Source organism: Hypanus sabinus, chromosome X1 (genome assembly GCF_030144855.1).
Source record: "Hypanus sabinus isolate sHypSab1 chromosome X1, sHypSab1.hap1, whole genome shotgun sequence".
NCBI lineage: Eukaryota > Metazoa > Chordata > Chondrichthyes > Myliobatiformes > Dasyatidae > Hypanus > Hypanus sabinus.
The window spans coordinates 40,284,427-40,301,675 of record NC_082738.1 but is presented as its reverse complement, the minus strand read 5'-3'; the positions used below and the strand labels follow the sequence as shown (position 1 = coordinate 40,301,675).

Below are 17,249 nucleotides of genomic sequence, written 5' to 3'. Positions count from 1 at the left end.
TTATATCTGGCACTTCGTGGCTACATCTTGCTGCAGTCAATTAACTGAGTGAACATACAGAAAATGCTCCCCAAAAGGCAATAGGGCAGAAAGCATCTGGGGAAGTGTTTCAACTTCGGGTTAAGTCCTTTGTAAAGCTGAATGCAAAATACACATATGACAGCAAGAGTAGTGAATTGCTGTTTTTTGCAACACGCAGCAGGTGGAATAGCTGAATGTGTTAATCCCAACCTACAGCACTGGCAAGCACTCTGCACTGCACCAGAGAAAGTAACAAAGCCTCAGCTGTTCCTAAAACTCAGTGCTTTAGGAACAGCTTTTCCCCCTTCTGCCATCAGATTTCTGGGTGGTCAATGAACACTACTATTTGCATTTTATTTATTTGTAATTTGTAGCTTATAATTGTTTTATGTCTTGCACTGTACTGTGGCCACAAAACAAAAAAATTCACAATAATCAGTGATATTAAGACCATAAGATATAGCGGACTTAGACCATTTAGTCCATCGCGTCTACGCTGGTAATATGAACATGACTGATTTATTTTTTCCTTCTCAACCCCATTCATCTGCCTTCTCCCTGTAACCTTTGATACCCTTACAAATGAAGGATCTATCACCCCCCACTTTAAATGCACCCACTGCCTTGGCCTCCAGTCATCAGACGAAGAGACTCAACTACTGACTCCGCCCACCGATTGTTACGTGACCCTAAATTCAACATATGCAGCGCCTGCGCAGTCAGCAAGCAATCTCCAAGCAGATGCGGAGGCAAACAAACTGGGAGAAAGAGCTAGGGTTCGGGTGGGGGTGGGAGGTAGGGAGAGAGCCGGGCTGGGGACGGGCAAGCACAGACATGTATGAATCAATGAATAATAAAGCACACTGAATAAAGAGCAGCTGGGCCGCAGCGGAGGGGGCGACTCCGCCCCGACAATAACATAAATCAGCAGCGCCGCCTGCGAGCCCCGGCAGAGGCGCCGAGCCTCCGAGGGGGGGAAATCGGCCGGCGAAGGAAGCGGGGACAGGCCGCCCGCCAGGTGCGGGCCGGCGCGGAGCCTGTGCCCGGAGCGGGCCAGCGGGCCATGACAATGAAGCCAGGCCTGTTAAAGCAGCCAGGCGGGGAAGCCGAGAAGCGGGCGGCGACGGCAAGCGAGCACGATGGCGGAGAGGCCGTGGGATCCGGCGGGGAGAACCCGACCAAAGGCGCTCGAAAGGTGAACGGCAGCGAGCATGGCAAGATGGCGAAAGGAGTGCGGACGGCTTGGGCTCGAGCAGCGGCCGTGCCCAGTGCAGAAGGTGGCGGCGACAGTGCCGGACGGGGACCTGGCGAGAGCATAGCTCCAGTTCCTGGCTTGGAGGCCTTATACTGGGGTAAAGTGAAGAAGCAGCAACAGCCGCCGTCATCACAACAACAACCGCTACAGCAGGGCCCGAGCCAGAGTGCACGCCTCAAACAGATCGTCCTGCTGCAGCTCGACCTTATTGAGCAGCAGCAGCAGCAACTCCAGCTCAAAGAGAGGGAGATCGACGAGCTGAAAGCAGAGAAAGAGACGGTGAGGAACCTAAAATGGCGGGGCCGCTTCTGACAATGACTGGCGTTAAATGTGCTGGGGTGTCGGGGAACCATCTTAGAATCTGCTAAAATGGTGGAGGGAGAGGAGTCGCCTCTTGCCGCGGGGTGCGCCGGGAACTGTAGACCCCTAGCTGCTCCTTCCACGCTGACCTACAAACCTGGGTTGCTTGCTGGACTACAGCTCCCAAGCTGCACTGGTGTCGAGCGAGTGTCAGTCTGGCTGGGCAAAGTGGCGCACAACAATGACGTCACTACCCCCCCTCAGACTACCTTTCTGACTGGCCTGTAATTCAAAGTCTTTGGAAGAGAGAACCATTTTCTTTCTTTCACAAATCAACCGAAAGGGCGGCTTCAAATGTTGAATTTCTTCATATGTTTCCTTTGATAAGCCTTTACTAGTACTGCCCATGCTGTTCTTCAGTATTTTTATCTCTTACAGAGATGTCTCATATGTACAAGTATGTATAAGTGTAGAACTGCTGCCGAATGGTTGTGTTCCAATCACAAATAAACAAGGGAAACATTTTGGTTTCACTGTCTATTTTGCCATTGAATATTTAACAACATTGAAAAAAGAAACCGCAAACCTGACTTTACATCTAAAAATAAAGCACAAACCAATGTGCTGCCATCTGTGTAATTTGTTAAAATGCTGAATTAATTGCCAAGGTTGCTTTTATCAAATGTTAATTTTTAATAAAATCATGCACCATTATTCTTTCCTTAAGGCCATCTTGCCTTACAAACATTTTAATCATCATTTCTATTGGATCCCATGCTTGTATTACAAGCAGTGCATTTGGAATCTTAAATGCATAAGAATAGTGCTTGTAGATTCTGGCTACAAGTTATTGTTTGTTTTTCCCTTATTTTATTTCCACTCACTGGGTACAATTATTTTTGTGATCTAAATCTTTTGTTGCTACATATGTATTTTAATTTTGGCAGTTAAGATGTATTTGGGAGAAGGAGGATTGAGGTAAGAAATGCTATATTAACATCCTAAAGATTCGCATTTCCATTTGAGCATTTTTCTTTGCAACGTGTTGGATTATTTCTGCTTTAAATTAAAAAGGCACATTCCACCAATTTAAAGAGTCCTAAAATAGGAGGGAGCAAGGAATGGTGTATGCCAAAAATAATTTTGTTTAATAAGACAATCACTTTGTTAGCATGGGTTCTAAATGAAAAATTCTATAATGGTTGCAGTCGTGTTTTCAGTAAGCAATAGCCCATCACCAATATTGGGGAATAGGCTGCCAACAGGAGCTCGCCAGAATCCTCTATCCTGGGCTAGTCTTTTAAGTTGTCCCCAGGAGTCTTTTAGGTGAAGGTTCTTCCCCTCCCAGGGATGAGGTCTTTGGAGCTTCTTTTGATTGTTTCTATAGCTCTAGGTTTTTACTGGATGGGGTTGTTAACCCCATGCCCAACCCACCTCCTTTTGCAGCTGTCCATGGTGGAGTTTCAGCAGTAGTCACCCATTGAAAGGATCACTAAATTTGCAACTTGGAGCTAATGTGGGACAGCATCAGCCATCAGGTACATAATGTTTTTCTAGGTACTCCCAATGAGATGTTAGTGAGTTCATCTTCATATTTAATATTGGGTTGCAAGCACCAACCCATTGTGCAGCAAAGTACTTTTCTGACGTTAATTGTATGGAGACAAAGCTAGCTAACACTCTGTACTGTTGGGTACAGTATGGTCCACTTGGGTATTTGTACCGTAAATATGAAGACAAGGACAGAATTAATGACTTTTTAAATTGGGGGTTTAAATGGCATTTGATGCTCTGTACCATTCAGTTGAAGTCAATGCTGGTTTCTTTTTAAAGCTGGTTGATCCTACCATAAAGTAACAAGTGAAAATACAGGATACTTTGAGGTCTTCAATTTTCCTTATAGCTTCTGGCTCGTCTTGAGCGCATGGAAAGGAGGATGCAGCTGGTGAAAAAAGAGAATGATAAGGACAAACATCGATTCATTCCTGCAGTGGATGGGAATGAGGAGAAGAATATAACAGAACCAGAGAAAATCCAGCCAGAACATCACCAGATGACCCCTGAACAGCCCCTGGTTCAGGCACAGATCAATCAAACAGAAACTCATTCGGGGAAGGGTTACAAAAGGTACTCGTGCTTTATAAGTGGAATTTCAAGTTTAGTTTGGTACTTTTTTTATTGAGGAAGGTATGGTAGATTGCAAATTTGTGGAAATACAAGGAATGTTCCTCCTCTTGTTTCATTGCCTCAGCAAATTAAATAAAGATTAGAATGAGAATTACAATGATATTGCATGAGTCTTTTTTTTAATAAACAAATATTGATGGTAAAATTAATTAAAATGTGAAACTTCTGGTACATTGCAGTTGATGTGTCATTATTATGAAAATAAAGCATTTATTAATGGAACTGATGTAGTCACGTGCTAGTGGGGTAGCATATGGTGTCAATTTTTCCTGAGGGAACATGTTTTACACAAACTAGGCAATTTATATCATTGTGCTTGTCCCCATGTGTTACTTTCAATATAGTTTCCCTTTTAGGGTGTAGTAGAGATTGGCTGGACTTGCGAATAAAAATTGAGTTAGTTGTAACAATTAAAATGGTATGTTAAAATCATTGACAGAGAAAGACAAAAATCTGGTTTGAGCAATTTTGCATTTGTAACACTAATTCCATACTAACTATTGAAACCAGCTTGCTCCTCAACTCGGAGTGGGCAAGAAACTGGTTTTTGTGAAATTTTCTCCTGCATTTCTAATCTGGTATGATAAGACTTCACCGCCCCCCCACTCCCAGCATTTTTGGGCTTTTTATCTCTTGCAGCTCTTGTTCTTTCTCAGTCGTGCTGATTGTGGTGCCTGATGAAAAGTAAAAAGTGAGTGGAGAACCTTATTTCTTACCCCAAACCAAAACACAGGATGTGTTATTTCTTTACAGACAGAGTACCAGTCAAAGAGCAAACCTAAAGTACAACCACAAGTAGCTGTGTGGATTTAAGTATTAATGATTGTTAGAAAACTCATTTCATGGCGGTGAGAAAAATAATTGTTACACAAATTAACTTAAGTATGTGGTTGCACTTTGCAAGCAAAAGAGGAAGCTTTAAGGATGACATTATTTTCCTATCTTGTGAAAGTGATTCCTGTTTTGATGTTTTTCCTATGCATGATGACTATAGGACAGTAGTTCCTGACTCTTGCTTGTTAAGGAGTTGTATTTGGTATCTGCATGTGTGTTCTGGTATGTTATTTTGTTAAAGACTAAACTACTTGTATTTACTTCAGGAAATCTGTGTTAGGAACAACGGAAAGAAAAGCACCAGTGAAAAAGCTCGCGGCTGAATTCTCGCGAGTGCGGACAAAGTTGGCTAAGTCTTCTCAATTCCGACAGGCCTCAAGTAGCCCCTTACCCGACAAGGTTTCAAAACGAGAACTGCGAAGTAAAGAAACTCCAGAGAAAACTAAATCACAGACTGAGGGGGTCCACAAACCTTCAGCGACCATAAAGACTCCAGGTCCTCCCATCAGTAAAGATCAGTCTGTATGTAATGACATAGAAGAGGAACCGTACCTCTGTACCACTGAGATGTACCTATGTCGGTGGCACCAGCGACCACCCTCTCCTCTTCGAGAACCTTCACCCAAGAAAGAAGAAACTGTAGCAAGTTAGTATAAAGAGCATGACAATCTAGAGGCCCTAATGTCTACAGTAAGTGGCCTGATAATGAGGGAAGAAATCAGTCTTTTAAGTAGGTGCTTTTTTTCTTGCAGCATTGTTAAAATGATTCCAGAACAGAAAAGTGAGAGAAATGGTTCTGTTTTTTTTTATGTAGTTCATCAATGTAATCGGGACTGATGTGGTATTTACAGTAAAACAAAAAAGGCTGCAGTTGCTGGAGAAATGATTGAAACAAGGTGCTGGGAATATTCAACAAATCAGATAGCATCTATAAAGAGTGAAATAGAGCTAACTTGTCAGAATGAGGACATTTTTCTAGTTCTGATTAAAGATCAATGGCTGAAACAAATGTTTTGCTCTTCACTGATGCTACTAGACTTGCTGAACATTTCAGCTGTTTTCTGTTTTTATTTATGTGGCATTTTATGACAGCTTGTCAAATGTTTTGGGTATAACTCACCCAATATTAATAGGAACAAGGGGAAGTACAAGATATTCTTTTACCTTGAATAACTTAATAGGTGCAGCAAAAACCCTTTTAAATGGGGGGAAGGTAGATGTTAAAGGTAAAGATCATTTGGTATAAAACAATTCTTTTCATATCTATTGAAAGCTTTGAAACCTTGCATATGTTATATAACCATTGGCACCAGTTGGCTTTGTATAATGTGTTTTTAAAACAAAATGCAGCATATTTAAGCAAAATTCAGTATGTGTTGGGTCTCCAGTTGGTGCTCAATAAGGCTTATTGACTGAGGCCAATCCTATTGCTTCTTGGCTTAAGTGCGCAAGCACCTTTAGTCCCTGGGGGTCACTGAATAGCAATTAAAAATGCCAACTCTAGGTTTGGAAAATGCCTTTCCTTTTCCTTTGTCTAACCCAGCATACTAAGAGCAGACAGTGGCTGAGATGTGATAATCTAATTTCAACAAGCTGCAAGACTAGAGATTTGATCTAGTAACCAAAATTTTGATCATGTTTGCTCAGATTCTGGAGTAAATTAAGATCACTATAATATTAAATAGACAATGACAGACTTTTTTTATGCTTCTCGGGCCATTCAAAAATATTGGCAAATCCCAGATTCACAAACCTTTGCTGCTTAGAGAATCTGGGAGAATAGGGCTTTTACAGAAGCCACTTTGAAGACAATGTTAGATGTGAGGCATTTGGAAGGAAAATGCCATGCAGTGAATTCCACAGCCAGGAAGATAGGCTGTGGAATTTGATTTCACAATGCACTCAGAAATGCAGCATCGACTCAGCTTACAAACAGGAAACTGTTTATATCCAGCTTTTCCAAAGACAAGAGTTAGTGATCATTTGTGTGTATCTGTCAGTGTAAATTTGCTGACACATAAATGACCACGGTAAAAGTATTAGTTCAATTATTGAGCTGTTTTTGATTGTAAGTTTGCTGGGGCAAAAATCTCGTTTACAATATTTTGCATTCAATACTTAAGCAGTAAAACGTCAGAATTTTCTTCTGAATGGGGAAGGGGTGGAAGTTAAGAATCAGATCATCCTAACTTGCTCAACAGCCAATTAAGCACGTTTGAAGTGCAATCACAGTTGGAAAGTCGAAACAGTGGTTGGTATTTTCACAGCATACTCCCATATACAGTAATGTTATGACTAGGTCATTCTCCTCTTCCAGTGATGATTGAGATGAATGGCTGGAACTTTTTAAAGAAAGGTTAGCTTTATTTGTCATGTACATCGAAACATACAGTGAAATGTGTCATTTTGCTTCAACAACCAACTGAGGATGTGCTGGGGGCAGCCCTCAGTTGTCGCCATGCTTCTGGCACCAACATAGCATGCCCACAACTTACTGACTCTAACCCATACATCTTTGGAATATGAGAGGAGATCTCACCTGCACTACTTCAAAACAGTGTTAAAGGATCTTATATATTCACTTGAAAGGGCAGGTGGGATCTCTTCAGAAAGACAAATGGCACATCCACCAGTATTTTTGTTTTTCATGGGCTGTCATGGGTTTTGTGGTTCAGAAGTGTAAAACAAGGGCAGGAAATAGTTTTTTTAATTAGCGTTAGATTCCTGTCCAGATTGTATTGGTGGTGCTGAATGAATAAGTTTCACAGCATCCTGTAGTAAAACTTATCAAAGGGAATATTTAATCTTGTATTCTTTTTGTTTAAATCTTGTTTCCTCTTTGTAGTACCATCCTGGAAAGAGCACTCAGCGGAACCTCTCATAGACCTGCAGCCCGATGAAGTACTTGAGGTACAGCACCAAACTGCAAAAATATCTGATATTTTAAAATCTAATTTCCTCCTGTTTTATTTCAAGTGGTCTAACATAATTTATCTTCCCCTTTAATAAGTCCCAGCTTGTAACTCAATGATCTGTTTCAGACTCCTCCAAACTGCTTTGTAACTGGATGCTTCCATAGAACTACTTAACCTTTTTCAAAGCTTCAAGTATTTGACCTCTGTCCAGAAGGAGTGTAAAATTAATATAATTGTGAAATAGTTACTGGCTTGTAAAATTAATGGTTACTAAACATTAAGGTGGATGTGCTGAGCTGTTTGGGTTCTGCAGTGTCTTTAGATCTGTAGGCCTTTTCTAATTTTGTATGGTGTTTTGTATGGTCTTTTGAGTCATGGAAATAAAAAATTCTAACGATGTCTTAAATTAATGTATTGAAGGGTACTTGTACTAATTACTTTGTAAAGCAAACCAAATATAAGCCTCCTTGGTAGTAGCATCTGTAGTTTTGGTCATTTCCTCAACTATTGACTGTAGCAGTTGCCTATTCCCATCCATATCATCCATTTTACTGTGTGAATTATGACTGGCAATTTGCTGTTAACAAGTAAAAGAGGCAACTTTCAGGTTTAGCAGAGTTTTTGAAATTTTAGATAGACCAGCCTAATGACATTGATCATTGCTGGTACATTTGTAAACTAGGTTTTCTGCGCCCATTTGACCCAGAAGGTTAAATTTTAGCAATCTACATTCATAGTGGCTCTGGCAATTTTGGTGCCTGCATTAGTTAGTGGGCATATGGGTGTGAAGCTGTTCTGTTGCTGCAGTCTTTGAACACTGTTTTTCATTGTTGAATGTGACTAATTCAATACAAAATATTTCCATACTTTTGTCATACGATGTTTGGAATACCCTGCCCCCGTTTTGTATTTGTACCAGTTGGGGTAATGTTTGATTGTAAGGATTGTTGATGGACAATTTTTTTTAGATTGCTGATTGTGGTGTAATGTTGCAATTTGCTTGGTCACTTGGGTGTAAGGAATTCAATGTCTGCAGTGGGTGCTCGGCCTCTAGTGGCAGAAATATGTTGTTACACCATTACAGCATGGCAATATTACAATTTTGTTCAGATGTGTGTACTGACGATGTTTTTCCTTTCCTAGTCTAGATTCCCACTAGGGAAAGGTGAAATAGCTCTTTTCCCAGCAATTCCTTTCAAAATCTGTTAAATTTTATTATATCTAAATGTTTTTAACGTAATTTAGCACCCACTTTCCAAACAGAGGAATGAACTTTCTACTTGATTCCTCTGGTCTCTTTGGTATGGCTCATCTGAAATCATTATAACCTGTACTAGAGTTTCTGATTTTTTAAAAAAATAAAATTGCATTCAGTATAACTTGTGTCATTGGTCCTTTTCCATGGTTTAGGAAGCAATATTGTAGGAGCAAGTCTGACCCATAAACATAACCAATCACCCAGGGTGATTTATTCTGTCATTAAGAGCTTCCTCCAGATGTATTTATCTGCAGGCCTTTAAGTAAACAGGTTGTTTAGGATATAAGGATGCTAATAGAATTTTCATGTATTAAGCCTGTGACTTGGCTCTGTGGATCTGAACTGTTTTCAATGAAGAGCCTAGACTCTTAATTGGGAATGTTATATGAAAACAGTTCTTGTGACTCTACTACATTTGAATTGTCTGACTTGTTTTTCCTGAATCAGTACTGGAAAAGTAAATTTTCTTTCCAATTTAAATATTAGAAAAACCACAGTTGGATGTCTTGTTCTTCTGCTAATGTATTCCCATCCTGCTGTTTCCATGTATGTCACTTGGAATTCTCAGATTACATCTGCATCAGTATTACAAATGTTTCCACTTTGCCCCAGCCTCAAACTGCAGCACTGAAATCCTCATCTGTGCCTTCACTACCTCCAGACTTGACTATTTGTAACTGGTCTTTTACATTTAATCCTCTGCAAATGTCCAAGCTTGCTGTCTGTGTCCTACCACACCAAATCTCATTCGTCATCCTCTGCTCACTGAGCTACTATTCGATTACTCACAAGCAGTACCCCAATTTTAAAATTCCAGGGATCTTTCAGTAGTTTGACAGCCCCCATGTTTTTGTAACTGCCTCCCTCCAAATCTTTTGGAATATTTGATTTTTGTATGTCCCTGACTTTTAAATCACTTGTGCCATTTGTGGATTTCTGCAGTCAAGTCCCTAAAACTCTGGAATTCCTCCTTTAAATTTTGTCTTTATCTCTTTCCTCAATCTACCAATCTAACTGTTTTAATCCAATTTCTGTGACTTCAGATATGCTCCTGTTTTTTTTCTGCTTTAAAGATGCTGTAAAATTCCCCTTGATAACATTTTAAGTAAAATGTCTAGAATCTCATTTTAAGATTAACATTTGGTCTTAAGCCATACTTTTACGGAAGAAAGCTCTGGGCTTGTGCAATCTCTTGCATGTGGAATTATTTCCTAACTTCACGTCCGAAAAGCTTGACTTGGAATTGAGAACCCCGATCCTGATCTTCCCAACCAGAGGGAATATTTTCTATCTATGTCAAAGGCTTCCTTTTTATAAATTTGCGTAGGTAACCTCATAACCTTCTGAGCTGATGAATTTAAAGTGGGCTTGTAAGATTTAATGCCTGGAGTCTGTTGGTGGAACTCAATTATTGAATTTCCAATCTATAGATACAGTAAGCAACAGTCAAAACCAATTTTTCCTCATTATCACCCAATTTGATGCAGGATGTGTATAAAATGTAGCAGGTTTAAAAACATGGGATGATAGCATGTTCTCTACTTCCTTAAATTTGACTGTTAACTAGTTAGACATTTCTTCACTGGCAAGATGTATTTTGTCATAGTAATCTTCAAATTAATCAGTTCTCCTTTTGTCCGAGTTGCTTGAAATGGCAACTCCATTAAGGCCAGTTTTGCTACACATCAGCAGAAAGTTTCACTTATGACTAACTATTCACTTTGGAGTTTTATATGCAGTTACTTTATGCAGTACATGCAGTTACTTTCGAGGCCATTGTGTAACAATCAGGAACTGAAATATTTGGCTTACGATCAGAAGGAAAGAAAGATGTGGTGATAGTGATTTTTGTGACATAGGGACAACCCAGTCAGTGAAGTTCTTCAGATTTATAGCCGTTGTTCTGCAAAAACTTGCGGCCAATTTGTTCACAGCAAGACTCCACTGATGACAACAATAGCTTTATTTTTCCAGATAAAGTTATGCTGTTTAATTCAATTGATTTCTTATTTTCTGTTGAGTTTTTTTTAAACAAGTTGATCAGGAACTGTTGACCTCTATATTCTTAAATATATGACATTTAAGATTGCTCATTTTAAATATCTATTAAAATTTTTCAGGTGTGAATTAGTACCATCTTCGTAAGGCTGACTATGAAGAAAGTTGCAAACAATCAATGCTTCATTGTATCTAATTTTGAATGCAATTATTAGTCACCTTGCGCATTGTGCATTTATATTTATGTATGCTCTTGTGCAAAAATACAGTTGAGGAAGGGACATTAGAATTTTTCTTGCTGTAAGTAAATGCATCGTGACTTCTGGTATGAATTTGTGTAAATAACTATTTCCCACACAAATGGTCTAAATACAGATTGTTTATAGTAACATAATATCACCTTGCCAAGCTAAAGTTCCTGTTTCCTTATTCTTTCTCTTGTTTAGCCTCCCCAAGAGGTGCAAAAGGGAATATTCCAAAACTGGCCATTTCTGGCTTCCACAATTGAAAATGGTTCAATTGTAAACCCTTGCAGAATGCTCTGAATATTAATTGCAGTACTTTGAACCAGAGATTGCTTACTAACTGGCTTTGTTTATTTTAGAATTTAGATGACTCTGTGTTTGCAAAGCGACATGCAAAACTTGAGCTTGATGAGAAAAGAAGGAAAAGGTATGTAAGAGCTCAGTATAACTCAGAACTCGGTATTTTGTAGACAGTTCCCAAATTAAGAATTTGTTTTTGATTATTTACTGATCACTATACATTTATTTCTCACAACCCAGCACACCGTTTTCTCCATAAAGTCTAGACCACTTTCCCCAGTCATTTAACCCCTCTCTGATCAACTCTTCTTCCCCCACTTCTGCCTATCACACTAGGAGTAATCACCAGCTAGACTAAATGACTAATAAATGTGTGGTCTGGCATTTTAACTCTAGTCTGTGATGCTGCATTTGCTGACTCTAGATGAGACAACATGAGATTGAGTACTCTATTGACTTTAATGGGCATTCTGAACTTTTTGTTTTGGAAATAATTCAAAACATAGCTATTCATGTTTTTAATTAACTTTAAATTTAGAGATACAGCATGATAACATTGAAACCTATTGAATATTGAAAGGTCTAGATAGAATAGACACAGAGAGGATGATTCCTATAGTGGGTGAGTCTATGACCAGAGGGCACAGCCTCAGAACTGAAGGATGTCCCTTTAGAACAGAGATGAGGAACAATTTATTTAGCCAGCAGGTTGTAAATCATTGCCAAGTATGGCTGTGGAGACAAAGTTATTGGGTTGATTTTAAAGCAGAGGTTGGTAAGTTCTTGATTTGTAAGGGTGTCAAAGGTCTTTGGGAGAAGAGAGGAGAATGGGGTTAAGAGGGATAATAAATCAGCCATGATGGAATGGTAGAGTAGACTCAATGGGCCAAATGACTTAATTTTGTTCCTGTGTCTTATGGTAACGAGTTCTTCCAGCCCAAAAAGTCCATGCTGCCCAATTATTTGTGACCTATTTACCTACCAACCTATATATCTTTGGAAAGTTGGAGGAAACTGGAGCACCCAGAGGAAACGTGTCCTGTGGGGTGGGGGGAGTGTAAGACTCCCTGCAGATAGCAGCTGCTATCTGCAAACAGTTATGTTAACTGTCTCGTCCCAGTGTTACCCCAAATGTCTCTTGTAACATATAAATGTGTTTTTTAAATCAAGAAGTCACCTCCCACATCCCAAAAGATGCGCAGATGTCCAGGTTAATTGGCCACTGTAAAATGCCTGTAATTTATGGGTGGAATGGGGAGTTGAAAGTGGGGAGAAAAAAAACAGGATTAGTGTTGGGTGCTGTGTGGTTATCTCGCATTCAGAGGCTGGAAGGCCCATTTCCATTTTGTATGATTTAAGGACCACAAAGACCCAGACCTAACACTCGTGCTTCATGAAGTCAACCCATCTGTAGCTGGCCAATACTGTCATGGGTAGGTGGAATCACAATATTGAGCAATCTTGCAGCCCAATGCAATCGCAAAGGCTGCAGATTTGAGCCCTGTGATTTCTGTTTGAGGGTAATCATTTCATCCACTGATTTTTTTTTTATTGCAGGAGGACACTTTTTTAAAGGAGGAATGGATCTTAAGATCCCCCCCCCCCCTTTCTTTTGTTGCACCTTCAATCACGGGGAGAATTGGCCTGCAGATATCCAAAATCAAGTCTTACTCTCTTGCAGTCAAGCTGGAGGTTTGCTTAAAGTAGTAGTGTAATCTGTTTCAGGTAGCTGTAAATTCCACTAATAGGGAACACTTGGTCTGAAGGCTAGGCTGAGAACTAGTACACTTGTCCACTGGGGATTGGGGAAAGCCCTATTTCTTTTGTCCTACTTTTATTTTACAAATGCAGAAAGCAATTCAGGTTTCTAGGGAAGGTCACTTACACACACATTAAATCTAGTTTTTCATACACAAGCTGTTATCCTCTTCGTAAAGGATATGGGTGACACTTGAGATGTTACATTTTTAAAATCATGAATTTATGTATTCATTTGTTGTATTCAGCCACTTATTCAAACCAAGTAGGTTTTAAAGACTGCCAAAAAAACTTGAGGTTGACCAGCTGGAATATGCTGTTGATAAAGTAAGACTTCTGTATTCCAGTTAGCTCTTATAACTGTTTGAGAAGTAGTTTACTATTTCATCAATATTCTGGATTTTGATTACAGTACTGTGCATTCCTGTGATCGCATTAATAAATGTCCTATTACTGCTGAAGGATGTAGCTTTTTGGACTTCATTTGTAAAAGTAATGTCCATCAGCATTAGTTATTATAAACTTGTCTGCATGTATGCACTCAGAAGTCTAAAGGTACCTATGTAATTGTTTATAGAGGCTGATGCAAAGAAAATTACTTCTCTCCCTGTGAGAAACCATAAGATTGCTTCAGGCACTACAGAATAACTTCAAGTAAAAATCGTGCACTTTCGGTGTTTGTGTCACTTTTTCTTCAGGTGGGATATTCAGCGGATCAGAGAACAAAGGCTGCTGCAACGTTTGCAACTGCGAATGTACAAAAAGAAAGGAATTCAGGAATCAGAGCCAGAAATCTTGTCATTTTTCCCTGAACCCGATGATGGTAGGTTTAAATATTTAATTTTAAACTACCATAGATAATATCAACTTGTAGGTATGTAGGAGGTGGAAAAACTTCACAAATGGACATTTCTTATTCATACTATCAAGGAGGAAGTACAGGAGCCTGAAGACCCACACTCGAGGTTTTAGGAAAAGTATTTTCCTCTTCACCATCAGATTTCTGAATGATCCATTGATGCTACTGCATTATTTTTTGTAATTAGTAATTTTTCTCACACTGTACCACTGCCACAAAACAAATTTAATGACTAACAACAGTGATAATAAACTTTTCTGAATTGTGCTCAAGTTCTAGGTGATCTACATATGACCTTCCCCTCGTACAGAATTGAAATTTACTTTGAAAAGTAGATACTGTCTTTTTGCACAGTGAAATAACTTTTTTTTTCCTCTTCTGCAGTGGAATCTTTGGTAATTACCCCGTTTCTACCTGTGGTAGCTTTTGGGAGACCTTTACCAAAATTGTCACAACAGTAAGTTTCCACTGTATTAAAAATAATCTGACACTAATGTAATGTTCAGTCTGACTAATTTGGTTATGTTTCAATACAATTGAAATTCTAATGAATGTGTAATTTTCTCTACTGTGTCTCTATTTTAATCTCCAATGAAATGCTGCTGCTTTCTCTCCCTCCACAATTATAGAGTGCATGCGTCAGTCATCATGTGAATGAATTAGTATGACAATTAATATGGATTGGCACTGGATTCCTCCCCCCCCCCCCCCACCCATGTCACTAATTAATGCAGTGCCCTAGTGGTAAGAGGTTAAGAAATGTTGCTTTTCAGTCGGTCAGAAAACTCGGCATATATAGCAGAATAAATAGCATACAGAAAGCTTGAAATTAAAATGGTGGAAAGGCAAAGCCTTGAACTACTGAAACTAATGTGAAACAGAAGTGGTAGAACATTGCAGGCATGAAATATTGTTGATGGAAACAATGAAAATGCTTTCAAATTCATGTATTAGATAGGACTTTTGCATGAAAACAGACTAAAAGATGTACTTAATTTTTGAGCATGTGATACGTTCCTGTTTTTATTAAAACAGCAAATGCCCAAAATACAAATGAAATGAATAAAGAAAGCCATCAAAGTATAGTTCGTATTCTCCATGCATCCATTTTATCAAATCTTCAGAATCACCAGGTCCTGTGTCAGGTGGCACAGGAATCACTTCTTGGATATATTAGCATCTCATTGGAAGGTACAATAAGTAATGTGAAAATGAGTTTTTTTTAATGGGTTTAAAAGCTACTAAAGGGTAAGACTGTTGAAATCCCTCTGTAACTTGCCTCTCTTCCTCCTTGCAGGAACTTTGAATTGCCCTGGTTGGATGAGCGTAGCAGGTGCAGGATAGACATGCAGAAAAAACAGACACCACATCGAACATGTCGGAAATAGATGCTTGGGACAGAAATTTGACTTGTATACTGCCCAACTTATAAACTGTACTGCAAGCCAGCACTTGGATGCAAACAGGCAGAGAACTGGGGGTCTTCTAAAGGACCATCTGCCTGGGTATCTTGCTCAGTGTTTATATTGGTGTTTATAATTGATTGTCACTATATGAATAACTAAATAGACCTAATTTCTTGCCTTTATACTTTTGTTTCTCTTACTGAAGTGAAAAACTATTATTTTTCTTTTTGTCTGTTGAATTCTGACAGTGAGTTTGTCTTTTTTTGCAAATTTGGTCATGTACAGAAAAAGATTGAGATTGTGTACAATAATCTTGCACCTTTTTTAAAAACGTTATGTAAAGATGTTGCAAATAGCCCTTATTTCTTAGATCAGTTATGTTTTTTTTCAAATAATACCTGCCTTGATGTGTTAACCAGGATACACTCTTAAAGTGGTTTCTGTCATCAGTTTATTGAACTTCTAGTTCAAACTTGGTAATCTGGGGCAATGTTGACTAATTCAATGTGCTGTGTTGCTGTTCCTGTTAACACTTTTTCTAGCCCAGATTCCAGAGTTTAAGTGGAAGATGTAAATATCTACCTTCTCATCTTGAGCCACATACAGCCTTTCCACTAGGAGTTGGTCCAGGGCCAGAGACAGCAACGTCTTGAGACTGATGAGAAAACAGTATAAACTATGGAAGGCATGCCCTTTCAGCAACTTGTATTAATCTGTACCCAAGCGAGCAGGTCAGATTTGAAGTTGCTCAAAATCTAGACACAATCTCGGGGGTCAGTGGGTGAATATGCTGGAATGGGTGGGGTGGGGAAGGAGGTAGGGGACAAAAAGGAGCATGTGCAGCAGGTGAAATACAAGAAATTCACTGTAGTGGTTGCAAAGAATGAAAAATTTTCCATTTTTTGGCTTTACCTCACTGAACTGAGAACCATTGAATGAAGCAATGCTATGATTCATGTTTTGATTCTTGCCATATCCAGCTTGTCTAATATATCACATCACAGACTGTTATCCCAGTCCAATCAACTTTGTACCAAGAGAGGGGTTAAAAAAAGAAGCAAACCATGAAGGATCCTGTGTAGTTCTGCTTTTTTCTTATTTGGGGGGGGGGTGGGGGTGGAAGTTCGCCAGTTTGAATGTTGTAACACGTTTTGGTGAATGCAGAAAATAAAAATGGCAGGTAACTTGTTATTTTGTTCAGAATTATTATCGGGAATGTGTCATTTGATATGAGCGCATCAAAAGCTTATTCTGTGGCATGCTGTTCAAATCACGGGCTGTTTGGCTTTCTTGCAAATAACATTTTGGAGAAAGTATCTAGTCTAAAATGCACTCTGAAGCTTGGTACATTCGTAAATACTTCAAGCAACAATGAATTACTTCAAAAATGTAACAATTTCATTTCAATATGCACATTTTTCAGCACTAGGTTTCCTCCAGTATTTGCTCTTACAAATTGTGTGCTGAATTGTGATCCCAGAAAGTTTAGATTTGGGTGATTAAGCCAAACTACTGCTGATCAATTACCTATCACAGCTGATTCATTGATGATCCAAAGACCAAATAGTGAAAATCTGAAATAAAACTGTGGATGTGAACTGTTTACTCTGTTTTGCCTGATCTGAGAGCCTAAAGTTATCAAACAAAAGATTCTGCAGATGTTCCACACACAATGCTGGAGCAACTCAGCAGATCAGGCAACATCAATGAAAATGAGTAAACAGTTGATGTTTCAGGCTGAGACAGATACTGGAGGCATCCTGGCAAGCTACCTCTTATTCAAAACTTCCACATGAACTACTTTCCCAACCCAGTATCTGTATGTGCATTCAGCCAGGGGTTGCAGTAGGAACTGAAAGCCCAGACTGCATGTGCAGAAGCTTAACCTAGTTAATAAACTGAATTTTGACATT

General features: G+C 39.2%; 1 protein-coding gene across 1 annotated transcript; it reads left to right on the top strand.

Annotated features, from left to right (window-relative positions):
* The first annotated feature begins 800 nt into the window (after nt 1-800).
* LOC132384846 (male-specific lethal 1 homolog) lies at nt 801-16,527 on the top strand. Its single transcript, XM_059956427.1, has 8 exons — nt 801-1,555; nt 3,480-3,703; nt 4,864-5,243; nt 7,443-7,507; nt 11,373-11,440; nt 13,770-13,894; nt 14,315-14,387; nt 15,228-16,527. The coding sequence occupies exons 1-8, from the start codon at nt 1,085-1,087 to the stop codon at nt 15,316-15,318; spliced, it is 1,497 nt and encodes a 498-aa protein (XP_059812410.1). The 5' UTR covers nt 801-1,084; the 3' UTR covers nt 15,319-16,527.
* The last annotated feature ends 722 nt before the right edge of the window (nt 16,528-17,249 follow it).

Bases quoted from the DNA above. Each gene is read 5' to 3' on its own strand.
- LOC132384846 (XM_059956427.1), top strand. From the start codon at position 1,085: ATGACAATGAAGCCAGGCCTGTTAAAGCAGCCAGGCGGGGAAGCCGAG. The intron at 3,704-4,863 runs GTACTCGTGCTT...TATTTACTTCAG, and splicing joins TCGGGGAAGGGTTACAAAAG to GAAATCTGTGTTAGGAACAA. The intron at 11,441-13,769 runs GTATGTAAGAGC...CTTTTTCTTCAG, and splicing joins GATGAGAAAAGAAGGAAAAG to GTGGGATATTCAGCGGATCA.